Raw genomic sequence first — 13092 nt, 5'->3', positions numbered from 1 at the left:
GTGTCATTGTGCATCGGTCAACAATACAGCGCACGTTGCACAAGGAGAAGCTGTATGGGAGAGTGATGCGAAAGAAGCCGTTTCTGCAAGCACGCCACAAACAGAGTCGCCTGAGGTAAGCAAAAGCACATTTGGACAAGCCAGTTACATTTTGGAAGAAGGTCCTGTGGACTGATGAAACAAAGATTGAGTTGTTTGGTCATACAAAAAGGTGTTATGCATGGAGGCAAAAAAACACGGCATTCCAAGAAAAGCACTTGCCACCCACAGTAAAATTTGGTGGAGGTTCCATCATGCTTTGGGACTGTGTGGCCAATGTCGGCATCGGGAATCTTGTTAAAGTTGAGGGTCGCATGGATTCAACTCAGTATCAGCAGATTCTTGACCATAATGTGCAAGAATCAGTGACGAAGTTGAAGTTACGCAGGGGATGGATATTTCAGCAAGACAATGATCCAAAACACCGCTCCAAATCTACTCAGGCATTCATGCAGAGGAACAATTACAATGTTCTGGAATGGCCATCCCAGTCCCCAGACCTGAATATCATTGACAATCTGTGGGATGATGTGAAGCGGCTGTCCATGCTCGGCGACCATCAAACTTAACTGAACTAGAATTGTTTTGTAATCAGGAATGGTCAAATCTACCTTCATCCAGGATCCAGAAACTCATTAAAAGCTACAGGAAGCGAATAGAGGCTGTGATTTTTGCAAAAGGAGGATCTACAAAATATTAATGTCACTTTTATGTTGAGGTGCCTATACTTTTGCACCTGTCAAATTTTGTTTAAATGCAGATTGCACATTTTCTGTTAGTACAATAAACCTCATTTCAATCCAGAAATATTACTGAGTCCATCAGTTATTAGATATATGACACTGAAATAGCAAAAATTGTTATAAAGAAAAAAGGTTAACATTAATAGGAGTGCCCAAACTTTTTCATATGAGTGTATTTGGTTTTTATGAAGTTGCCTAATAATTCTGCACAGTAATCGTTACCTGCACAAACAGATATCCTACCCAAATCTAAAAAAACCCACTCCAACTGCCAAAAATATTAAGCTTTGATATTTATGAGTCTTTTGGGTTGATTGAGAACATAGTTGTTGATCAATAATAAAAAAAAATCCTCTAAAATACAACTTGCCTAATAATTTTGCACATGGTGTACATGGCAGCCAGGCCAGAGTGCACCTCCAGCACCCCCGATAACACGGCATCCACATTACAGTCACTCTGCGGACATACATGGCATTTGGGCCAGAGCAGCTCCAGCACCCCCGATAACACGGCATCCACATTACAGTCACTCTGCGGACATACATGGCATCCGGGCCAGAGCAGCTCCAGCACCCCCGATAACACGGCATCCACGTTACAGTCACTCTGCGGACATACATGGCATCCGGGCCAGAGCAGCTCCAGCACTCCCGATAACATGGCATCTACGTTACAGTCACATTGCGGACATACATGGCATCCGGGCCAGAGCAGCTGCAGCCTCCCCGATAACACGGCATCCACATTACAGTCACACAGCGGATATACATGGCACCCAGGCCGGAGTGTAGCTCCAGCACCCCCGATAACACTGCAACCACATTACAGTCACACTACGGACATACATGGCATCCGGGCCAGAGCAGCTCCAGCACCCCCGATAACACGGCATCCACATTACAGTCACTCTGCGGACATACATGGCATCCGGGCCAGAGCAGCTCCAGCACCCCCGATAACACGGCATCCACATTACAGTCACTCTGCGGACATACATGGCATCCGGGCCAGAGCAGCTCCAGCACCCCCGATAACACGGCATCCACATTACAGTCACTCTGCGGACATACATGGCATCCGGGCCAGAGCAGCTCCAGCACCCCCGATAACACGGCATCCACGTTACAGTCACTCTGCGGACATACATGGCATCCGGGCCAGAGCAGCTCCAGCACTCCCGATAACATGGCATCTACGTTACAGTCACATTGCGGACATACATGGCATCCGGGCCAGAGCAGCTGCAGCCTCCCCGATAACACGGCATCCACATTACAGTCACTCTGCGGACATACATGGCATCCGGGCCAGAGCAGCTCCAGCACCCCCGATAACACGGCATCCACATTACAGTCACTCTGCGGACATACATGGCATTTGGGCCAGAGCAGCTCCAGCACCCCCGATAACACGGCATCCACGTTACAGTCACTCTGCGGACATACATGGCATCCGGGCCAGAGCAGCTCCAGCACCCCAGATAACATGGCATCTACGTTACAGTCACATTGCGGACATACATGGCATCCGGGCCAGAGCAGCTGCAGCCTCCCCGATAACACGGCATCCACATTACAGTCACACAGCGGATATACATGGCACCCAGGCCGGAGTGTAGCTCCAGCACCCCCGATAACACTGCAACCACATTACAGTCACACTACGGACATACATGGCATCCGGGCCAGAGCAGCTCCAGCACCCCCGATAACACGGCATCCACATTACAGTCACTCTGCGGACATACATGGCATTTGGGCCAGAGCAGCTCCAGCACCCCCGATAACACGGCATCCACATTACAGTCACTCTCCGGACATACATGGCATCCGGGCCAGAGCAGCTCCAGCACCCCCGATAACACGGCATCTACGTTACAGTCACATTGCGGACATACATGGCATCCGGGCCAGAGCAGCTGCAGCCTCCCCGATAACACGGCATCCACATTACAGTCACACAGCGGATATACATGGCACCCAGGCCGGAGTGTAGCTCCAGCACCCCCGATAACACTGCAACCACATTACAGTCACACTACGGACATACATGGCAGCCGGGCCAGAGCAGCTCCAGCACCCCCGATAACACGGCTTCTACACTACAGTCACTCTGCGGACATACATGGCAGCCGGGCCAGAGCAGCTCCAGCACCCCCGATAACACGGCATCCACATTACAGTCACTCTGCGGACATACATGGCAGCCAGGCCAGAGTGCACCTCCAGCACCCCCGATAACAGACAGCTGCAGGCATTTACTCACCGGTTCTGTTTTAGCTTCTCTTCATTACATACTGCTAGAGGCTTGTGTGGATCTAGTGCTTTAGCTCGTCTGGCCACAGACTTCTGCATTGCCAGAGATTTCTGCCGCTGGTCACCGAGCCACTTTTCTCTCTGGATGTCTCGGTTGTCCTTGTCCTGTACAGAAAATCTGCAAGAATGTGAGTTTCACTGTAGACTCTATGGATTACAGACCCTAAGAATGTGAGCAGGCTCCCTGTTCTTCATAGTGAGAAGGTTTCCCCTCATATTTGTGGCATTATGCTTGTTTTTTTGGGTGGATGTCACTGTCCGAATCCCCATGGATGCGGAGGTGGACGATTGGGCTCAAGTCACATCTGTAAATTGAGACCACAGCACAGTGCTGGATTCAGCCCCTTTGATGCCTGGATTTGCAGCACTACTAAACCTTTAAACGCCTAATGGAGATGGATGTGCTGGTGACTTCCATGAATTCTAAGGAGTTAATCCCAAGTACACCGCAAATCACCAAATTACGCTATGAAAACCAGAGCCTTGAGAAAGGTTTCATGCACACAGCAGCGCATTACCCCACCTGGGACCTTGCTATGTTGTAGAATAAAAAGATGGGGTGAGTCCCGCAGATACATACACTGGAGATGAAGATGGGATCACAAGGTCTGATCTGTAGCTTTTTTCAGAAATACTGTTATCTCCATTGATGACCATGCTCTGTTTTTGTGTAAGGGGTGCACCTGCCACTAGAACAGGGGTTACACAAGATCCAAAGTATCAACATAAATCCTTTATTTTACCCAAAATAATTAGAGAGCAGCAGTGACTGTAGAGAGTGATGATCAGTAAATGTTCTGCAGGTAACAACAGTCACAATCAGTAGGACGTGCACATCTGCAGCCACAGGACATCACTAGTCTCTCACACTGCTCTGGAGGGATTTTGGCCCACTCTTCTTCCAGTCTCTTCTACAGGACATGACTAGTCTCTCACACTGCTCTGGGGGGATTTTGGCCCACTCTTCCTCCAGTCTCTTCCACAGGACATCACTAGTCCCTCACACTGCTCTGGGGGGATTTTGGTCCACTCTTCTTCCAGTCTCTTCCACAGGACATCACTAGCCCCTCACACTGCTCTGGGGGGATTTTGGCCCACTCTTCTTCCAGTCTCTTCCACAGGACATCACTAGTCCCTCACACTGCTCTGGGGGGATTTTGGCCCACTCTTCTTCCAGTCTCTTCCACAGGACATCACTAGTCTCTCACACTGCTCTGGTGGGATTTTGGCCCACTCTTCTTCCAGTCTCTTCCACAGGACATCACTAGTCTCTCACACTGCTCTGGTGGGATTTTGGCCCACTCTTCTTCCAGTCTCTTCCACAGGACATCACTAGTCTCACACTGCTCTGGTGGGATTTTGGTCCACTCTTCTTCCAGTCTCTCCACAGGACATCACTAGTCTCTCACACTGCTCTGGGGGGATTTTGGTCCACTCTTCTAGTCTCTTCCACAGGACATGACTAGTCTCTCACACTGCTCTGGGGGGATTTTGGCCCACTCTTCTTCCAGTCTCTCCACAGGACATCACTAGTCTCTCACACTGCTCTGGGGGGATTTTGGCCCACTCTTCTAGTCTCTTCCACAGGACATCACTAGTCTCTCACACTGCTCTGGGGGGATTTTGGCCCACTCTTCTTCCAGTCTCTCCACAGGACATCACTAGTCCCTCACACTGCTCTGGGGGGATTTTGGCCCACTCTTCTTCCAGTCTCTTCCACAGGACATCACTAGTCTCTCACACTGCTCTGGGGGGGATTTTGGTCCACTCTTCTTCCAGTCTCTTCCACAGGACATCACTAGTCTCACACTGCTCTGGGGGGATTTTGGCCCACTCTTCTTCCAGTCTCTTCCACAGGACATGACTAGTCTCTCACACTGCTCTGGGGGGGATTTTGGTCCACTCTTCTTCCAGTCTCTTCCACAGGACATCACTAGTCTCTCACACTGCTCTGGGGGGGATTTTGGTCCACTCTTCTTCCAGTCTCTTCCACAGGACATCACTAGTCTCTCACACTGCTCTGGGGGGGATTTTGGTCCACTCTTCTTCCAGTCTCTTCCACAGGACATCACTAGTCTCTCACACTGCTCTGGGGGGGATTTTGGTCCACTTTTCTTCCAGTCTCTTGCACAGGATATCACTAGTCTCTCACACTGCTCTGGGGGTATTTTGGCCCACTCTTCTTCCAGTCTCTCCACAGGACATCACTAGTCTCTCACACTGCACTGGGGGGATTTTGGCCCACTCTTCTAGTCTCTTCCACAGGACATGACTAGTCTCTCACACTGCTCTGGGGGGGGGGGGGGGGGGGGGGGGATTTTGGTCCACTCTCCTTCCAGTCTCTCACACTGCTCTGTGGGGATTTTGGTCTACTCTTCTTCCAGTCTCTTCCACAGTTCTTTGACTCTTGTGGGTTTCTTGGCCATAATTTTGTTACCAAGGATTTTTCAGAGGTTTTCTATGGGGTTTAGATCAGGACTCTGGGCTGTGGCTTTTCATTGTTTCTAGGATCTGCTTTCCCAGTTTTGCTGTGTGACAGGGGACATTGTCTTGCATGAAAATTGCTGCTGATTAAGTGATGGACACAAGTAAGTAGCCGCGTGTTGTGAAGAAGGTTCTGATCCACACTTGTATTCACTCTGCCATGTAGCTGTATGAGAGGTCCAACTCCTGCTGTAGAAAAAATTCCCCAAACCATGACCCTTCCTCCACCGCTGATCACTAACATCTTAACACACTTTGGGTTCAGTCTTTCCCCAGTTTCTGGATGAACATAATGTTTCCCATCAGACCCAAATAAATTAAGCTTTAATCACTAAAATAAACTGTGGACAATTCTCCTCTCTCCACATAACATGCTCCTCACCAAAGGTGAGTCTAGCCTTGTGATTCTTACTGCTAATGAGAGGTTTGGTCACTGCAGAGTGGGCTTTCAGTCCAAATGCTCTTACACATTGTGACACTGTATGAAGAGACAGATTCTTACCCTAAGTGCTAAACTGGCAGCAATTCCAGCTGCAGTGGTGAAATGATTACCCATGGAGAGTCTCCGCATTATCCCGTCCTCTCTATGGAGAGTCTGCGCATTATCCTGTCCTCTCTATGGAGAGTCTGCGCATTATCCTGTCCTATCTATGGATAGTCTCCGCATTATTCTGTCCTCTCTTACATTTGCCTTTCGAGGCCGACTAGCCTTTTTGAGGGACTTGAAAGAGTTTGTGATGTTGTAAAGATGCAATATTTCCGAAATCACAGACTTGGAACGACCAACTTCTCTTGCTATGGCTGATAGGGTCACCTCTTTGGTCTTCATCTCGACAACCTGCTGCCAGAGGGTTTCAGTCACTTTGGAACAACAAAGTCAGTGCAAACTAGAAAGTTCGGCTGCCAGTTACATCGGGTTTGTCAAATAATGAAGGAAATTAGCACCAGGAGCAGATTAACCCCAATAACCTGCAGTGACAGTGTTCTCTATTTGTGATCCATGTTCTCTAATTGTGATATGTGTTCTTTATCATTTATCTCATTTATATATTTACTAGAAGGTGGCCCGATTCTACGCATCGGGTATTCTAGAATTTACGTATTGTGTAGTTCATGTATGATTTTTGTTATATATATATAGATGTTGTTGTGTGTAGTTACCAAGTGTTTGTGTAGGGCGCTGTACATGTTCTGGGTGTTGTCTGGGTGTGGCGGGGGGTGAGAGCGGTGTTGTTTGTGTGTTGCGTTGTGTGTGTTGCGTGTGTTGCGTGGTTTGTGGAGCGCTGTGTGTCTGTAGCATTGTGTGTGTGTTGCGTGATTTGTGTGTGTTTTGGGGGGAGGTATGTTTTGTGCAGTGTGTGTGTTGCGCGGTATGTGCGTATATTTATGTATGTCGCAGTGTTTGTGTGTTGTGTGTGTGCAGCGTTGTCTGTGTGTGTGGGTGTCTGTGTAGGGCGGTGTTTGTGTTTCCCAGTGTGTGTGTGTTGTGCAGTGCGCGTGTGTGTGTGTGTTGGGGGGAGGTGTGCACCTCCCATCGTGCTCCATCCCCCATGCTGCGCACCCCCCATCGTGCTCCATCCCCCATGCTGCGCACCCCCCATCGTGCTCAATCCCCCAAGCTGCGCACCCCCCATCGTGCTCCATCCCCTAAGCTGCGCACCCCCCATCGTGCTCCATCCCCCATCCTGCGCACCCCCCATCGTGCTCCATCTCCCATGCTGCGCACTCCCCATCGTGCTCCATCCGTCATGCTGCGCACTCCCAAACGTGCTCCATCTCCCATGCTACGCACTCCCCATCATGCTCCATCCGCCATGCTGCGCACTCCCAAACGTGCTCCATCCGCCATGCTGCGCACTCCCAAACGTGCTCCATCCGCCATGCTGTGCACTCCCAAACGTGCTCCATCCGCCATGCTGCGCACTCCCAAACGTTCTCCATCCGCCATGCTGCGTACTCCCAAACGTGCTCCATCCGCCATGCTGCACACTCCCAAACGTGCTCCATCCACCATGCTGCGCACTCCCAAACGTGCTCCATCTGCCATGCTGCGCACTCCCAAACGTGCTCCATCCGCCATGCTGCGCACTCCCAAACGTGGTCCATCCGCCATGCTGGCCGCAGCATCAGCCTCTGTGCCCGCAGCATCAGCCTCTGTGCCCGCAGCATCAGCCTCTGTGCCCGCAGCATCAGCCTCTGTGCCCGCAGCATCAGCCTCTCTGCCCGCAGCATCAGCCTCTCTGCCCGCAGCATCAGCCTCTCTGCCCGCAGCATCAGCCTCTCTGCCCGCAGAATCAGCCTCTCTGCCCGCAGCATCAGCCTCTCTGCCCGCAGCATCAGCCTCTCTGCCCGCAGCATCAGCCTCTGTGCCCGCAGCATCAGCCTCTGTGCCCGCAGCATCAGCCTCTGTGCCAGCAGCATCAGCCTCTGTGCCCGCAGCATCAGCCTCTGTGCCCGCAGCATCAGCCTCTCTGCCCGCAGCATCAGCCTCTGTGCCCGCAGCATCAGCCTCTATGCCCGCAGCATCAGCCTCTCTGCCCGCAGCATCAGCCTTTTCTGTCCCCAGCATCAGCCTCTCTCCTCCCAGCCTACCCCAGCCTCAGCCTCCTCCAACATCAGCCTCTCTTCTCTCAGCCTCCACCCTCCCAGCCTTCCCCAGGATCAGCCTCTCTCCTCCCAGCCTCCTCCAGCACGCCGTGCTCCTCTGCCGACACTCACAGATCCGATCGTATACACTCACACACACACACACACCCACCCACCCGATCGCATACACTCACAGCCACCCGATCGCATACACTCACACCCACCCGATCGCATACACTCACGCACACACACATTGACGATATTACACATACGCGCTCATACTCACAACATCCGGAGATACCACATGCTTCTGGCCATGTGATCCTCCGGCAGGTCCTGAAAGCTCACAGCACAGTATCGCGGCCGAGAAGCAAGCGATATCCCAGGATGTTGTGAGTGTGTGGATGTGATGTGTGTGTGAGGTGTGTGTGAGAGTGAGTGTGATGTGTGTGTGTGTACTCACCTGGGGCTCCGTGTCAGTTGGGGGAATGCGTGCGGGGGGCGGGGCCAGAGCGAGCGTGCATTGCGTGAGGGGGCGGGGCCTGCAGAGAGCCGGGGCGAGAGGCCAATCCGTGTGGGGGGGCGGGGCCATGGCGAACCCAGCGGCCAATCAGCTTTGTGTCACCGTAAGGACACAATTTTGGAGCATGACAGACAGACAGACAGAATAAGGCAATTATATATATAGATTATTTGCTTTAGAATAAATTCAATTAATGAAATAAGTGAAAAATATTGCCAGTTTCCTCTTGTTAGGATATAATCACATAGGACGACACAATGACTGCAACATTTAGGAAATTGTGTGTTGTCTCCAATTTTCATCTCCAGTGTATGTCACCCTGTACTGCGGCTTGTGTGCCACGGAGCTCTACAATGGAGTCACCACACTGTGTAAACTGTATGGGGCTGGAGATAAAGGAAGGCATGAGCACTGTTACTAAAATCCCGCCCTCACTAAATATCCTCTACTACATGAGGGAACATATCCGTGACATACAGATACTGTAGATGCCAGGCGGGATATTACTGTCTTCTTCTCATATTGTGGCGAAGTAACTGGTGAGCGAAGAATTGCATTTCCATACAACTATTCATTACCTGATGGCTGCCTCCCGCCTCTTGGTGCAATCGGTAATGTAAACTGTAAGAGTGTTGACTGATAAGCTGGAAAGACTTGCCGCCAATCTGTGAGGATGAGTCTCCATGGATGTTCCCTGTAGAAACGATAATACATAACATGTCCTTCACCAACCTAGGTCCTCAGATGATGGAGCCACTGTAGATGTAGAAACGTGGCCCCCAAGATCAATGTGAATAGTGTTTTTTATTGTGAAGAAATTGTAGGAGCAGCACAAGCACAGAAGACCTTCATCAGTGTACTGTAACAAAAACCAAGGATACTTAAAGTAAATAAACAGTGATATACAGTGCCTTTCAAAAGTATTCGGCCCCCTTCAATTTTTCATCCTTTTCCCACATTTCAGGCTTCAAATATAAAGATAAAGATACAAATGTTAATGTTCTGGTGAAGAATCAACAACAAGTGGGACACAATTGTGAAGAGGAAGGAAATTAATTGCTTATTTTAATCTTTTGTAAAAAAATAACTGAGAATTGGGGCGTGCAATATTATTCATCCCCTTTATGTTCAGTGCAGCAAACTCACTCCAGAAGTTGATTGAGGATCTCTGAATGATCTAATGTTGTCCTAAATGACTGATGATGATAAATATAATCCCCTGTGTGTAATCCAGTCTCCGTATAAATGCCCCTGCTCTGTGATAGTCTCAGTGTTCTGTGTAAAGCGCAGAGAGCATCATGAAGACCAAGGAACACAACAGGCAGGTCCACGATACTGTTGTGGAGAAGTGTAAAGCCGGATTTGGTTACAAAAAGATTTCCACAACTTTAAAACATGCCAAGGAGCACTGTGCAAGCGATCATATTGAAATAGGAGCATCATACCACTGCAAATCTATCAAGACCCGGCCGTCCATCCAAACTGTCACCTCACACAAGGAGAAGACTGATCAGAGATGCAGCCAAGAGGCCCATGATCCCTCTGGATGATCTGCAGAGATCTACAGCTGAGGTGGGAGAGTCTGTCCATAGGACAACAATCAGTCCTACACTGCACAAATCTGGCCTTTATGGAAGAGTGGCAAGATGAAAGCCATTTCTCAAAGATATCCATAAAAAGTGTTGTTTAAAGTTTGCCACAAGCCACCTGGAGACAGCAAACATGTGGAGGAAGGTGCTCTGCTCAGAGGAAACCAAAATCAAACTATTTGGGCACAATGCCAAACGATAAAAGCAACACAGCTCATCACCCTGAACACACCATCCCCACTGTCAAACATGGTGGTGGCAGCATCATGGTTTGGGCCTGCTTTAGTTCAGCAGAGACAGGGAAGATGGTTAAAATTGATGGGAGGATGGATGGAGCCAAATACAGGACCATTCTTGAAGAAAACCTGTGGGAGTCTGCAAAAGACCTGAGACTGGGACGGAGGTTTGTCTTCCAACAACACAATGATCCCAAACATAAAGCAAAATCTACAATGGAATGGTTCACAAATAAACGTATCCAGGTGTTAGAATGGCCAAGTCACAGTCCAGACCTGAACCCAATCGAGAATCTGTGGAAAGAGCTGAAAACTGCTGTTCACAAACGCCTCCATCCAACCTCACTCAGCTCCAGCTGTTTACAAAGGAAGAACGGGCGAGAATTTCAGCCTCTCCATGTGCAAAACTGATAGACACATACCCCAAGAGACTGCAGCTGTAATCGCAGCAAAAGGGGGCGCTACACAGTATTCACTTACAGGGGATGAATAATATTGCACGCCCCAATTTACAGTTATTTATTATAAAAGTGTAAAATAAGCAATAAATTTCCTTCATCTTCACAATTGTGTCACTTGTTGTAGATTCTTCACCAGAACATTAACATTTTATCTTTATGTTTGAAGCCTGAAATGTGGGAAAAGGTTGAAAAATTCAAGGGGGTGAATACTTTTGCTAGGCACTGTACATCGGAAACCATGGGAGTATATGAGAATAAGTGACGCTGGGAAAAAGCAGGTGGGACAATGAGAGTCACTGTGAGGTCAGGATGGGACGGATCACAGGAAATAACTGGTGAGCGGGGCCTGGAGAATGGCGATGATTTGTGGCCATTAGATACAGTATACAGCAGGGCTAGTGAGTGCCCATAAAGGCTCGGCGCTCCGTGCAGAGGCTCCTCACAAGGCATAGTGACATGGCGAGCGGTGTATGACACACGGGGTATGACGCGGCGTCCACCGCTGTCTACGTGACAATGCAGGGAGATACAGCGCGCTCTGTGATTTGTGAGCGAGGGGTGGGACATTTGCAGCCTGCAGGGCCAATAGGAAGGCACCAGGAAGTAGCGTCACATGACGAGCAGAGTGACGGCGGAGCGCCCGGCCTGTAGAGACAGAGCTCAATGATGCTGTGGCGACATGTTGCTAGGATACGGGGGCGGGGTGTGGGAGGAGCCAGCTCTGTGCAGAGGAGAAGAGGACAGAGAGATCATGACAATGGACTGGAAGAGCAGAAACAATGGGAAAAAGAACAAAACAAAATATAATTGGAATAGCAATAAAGCATAATGCAGGGACAGATAAACCCAGGAGTTACAGGTCTCCAAATTTGTAGCGCATACCAATGGTGTTTGGTAAAAATAGATATGTAGAATATATGGAGTATATAAGACAGAACATAGCATTAGATAAAGGGTAAATACATGTGGCCATAGAGTCCAGCAGAGGTGCATGTGCAGCCTTTATAGAGACTGTACATAGAGTGACAGCGGAGTATAGCACAGTGTATATAGTGGAGAGTATAGCCACTATACAGCACCCAGGTCTCCATCCAGAAAATGGCCGAGCACAAGCCTGCTTAGCTTCCAAGAGAGGAGAAGATCTCTAATGTTCCATGCATCCACATCACCACGTTACTGTTTACACCCGAGCACTCGGCTCCTGCCGGACCACCCTGGATATGCCCCATCTTGTCCTCTCTTGGAAGCTAAGCAGCCTTGTGCTTGGCCAATACCTGAACGCACCAGAAGGGCCATGTGTATCACCTCACGATGGAGCCTCTGCATCTAAAGTATCACATAAACTGGACTTCAGGTTCAACAGCAAAAGTAGAGAGCAGAAATAAAAGTCATAGAACCGTATCCACAGCGCTCGTCCTCTCCTCCCCGGTCATTAGCTGTCTCCTATGTATCACATGCATCCTCTCCTCCCCAGTCATTAGCTGTCTCCTATGTATCACATGTGTCCTCCCCTCCCCGGTCATTAGCTGTCTCCTATGTATCACATGCGTCCTCTCCTCCCCGGTCATTAGCTGTCTCCTATGTATCACATGTGTCCTCCCCTCCCCGGTCATTAGCTGTCTCGTATGTATCACATGCGTCCTCTCCTCGCCGGTCATTAGCTGTCTCCTATGTATCACATGTGTCCTCTCCTCCCCGGTCATTAGCAGTCTCCTATGTATCACATGTGTCCTCTCCTCCCCGGTCATTAGCTGTCTCCTATGTATCACATGCATCCTCTCCTCCCCGGTCATTAGCTGTCTCCTATGTATCACATGTGTCCTCCCCTCCCCGGTCATTAGCTGTCTCGTATGTATCACATGCGTCCTCTCCTCGCCGGTCATTAGCTGTCTCCTATGTATCACATGTGTCCTCTCCTCCCCGGTCATTAGCAGTCTCCTATGTATCACATGTGTCCTCTCCTCCCAGGTCATTAGCTGTCTCCTATGTATCACAGGAGTCCTCTCCTCGCCGGTCATTAGCTGTCTCCTATGTATCACATGCGTCCTCTCCTCCCCGGTCATTAGCTGTCTCCTATGTATCACAGGAGTCCTCTCCTCCCCGGTCATTAGCA

The 13092-nt window shown here is 49.7% G+C and overlaps 1 protein-coding gene across 3 annotated transcripts in view; it reads right to left on the bottom strand.

Annotated features, from left to right (window-relative positions):
• Nucleotides 1-13092, bottom strand: part of FAM161B (FAM161 centrosomal protein B) — a 32584-nt gene that overhangs the window by 5323 nt on the left and 14169 nt on the right. For all 3 annotated transcript variants that reach the window (XM_075330716.1, XM_075330714.1, XM_075330715.1), the window contains 2 exons: nt 9272-9387; nt 3051-3218 (listed from right to left, as the gene is read on the bottom strand). In XM_075330716.1, coding sequence (XP_075186831.1) covers nt 3051-3218; nt 9272-9387 — 284 coding nt within the window. The remainder of the gene's footprint in view (nt 1-3050; nt 3219-9271; nt 9388-13092) is intronic.

The sequence above is a fragment of the Anomaloglossus baeobatrachus genome, chromosome 12 (assembly GCF_048569485.1).
Source record: "Anomaloglossus baeobatrachus isolate aAnoBae1 chromosome 12, aAnoBae1.hap1, whole genome shotgun sequence".
Taxonomy (NCBI): domain Eukaryota; kingdom Metazoa; phylum Chordata; class Amphibia; order Anura; family Aromobatidae; genus Anomaloglossus; species Anomaloglossus baeobatrachus.
This window is presented reverse-complemented; position numbering and strand designations above follow the sequence as displayed.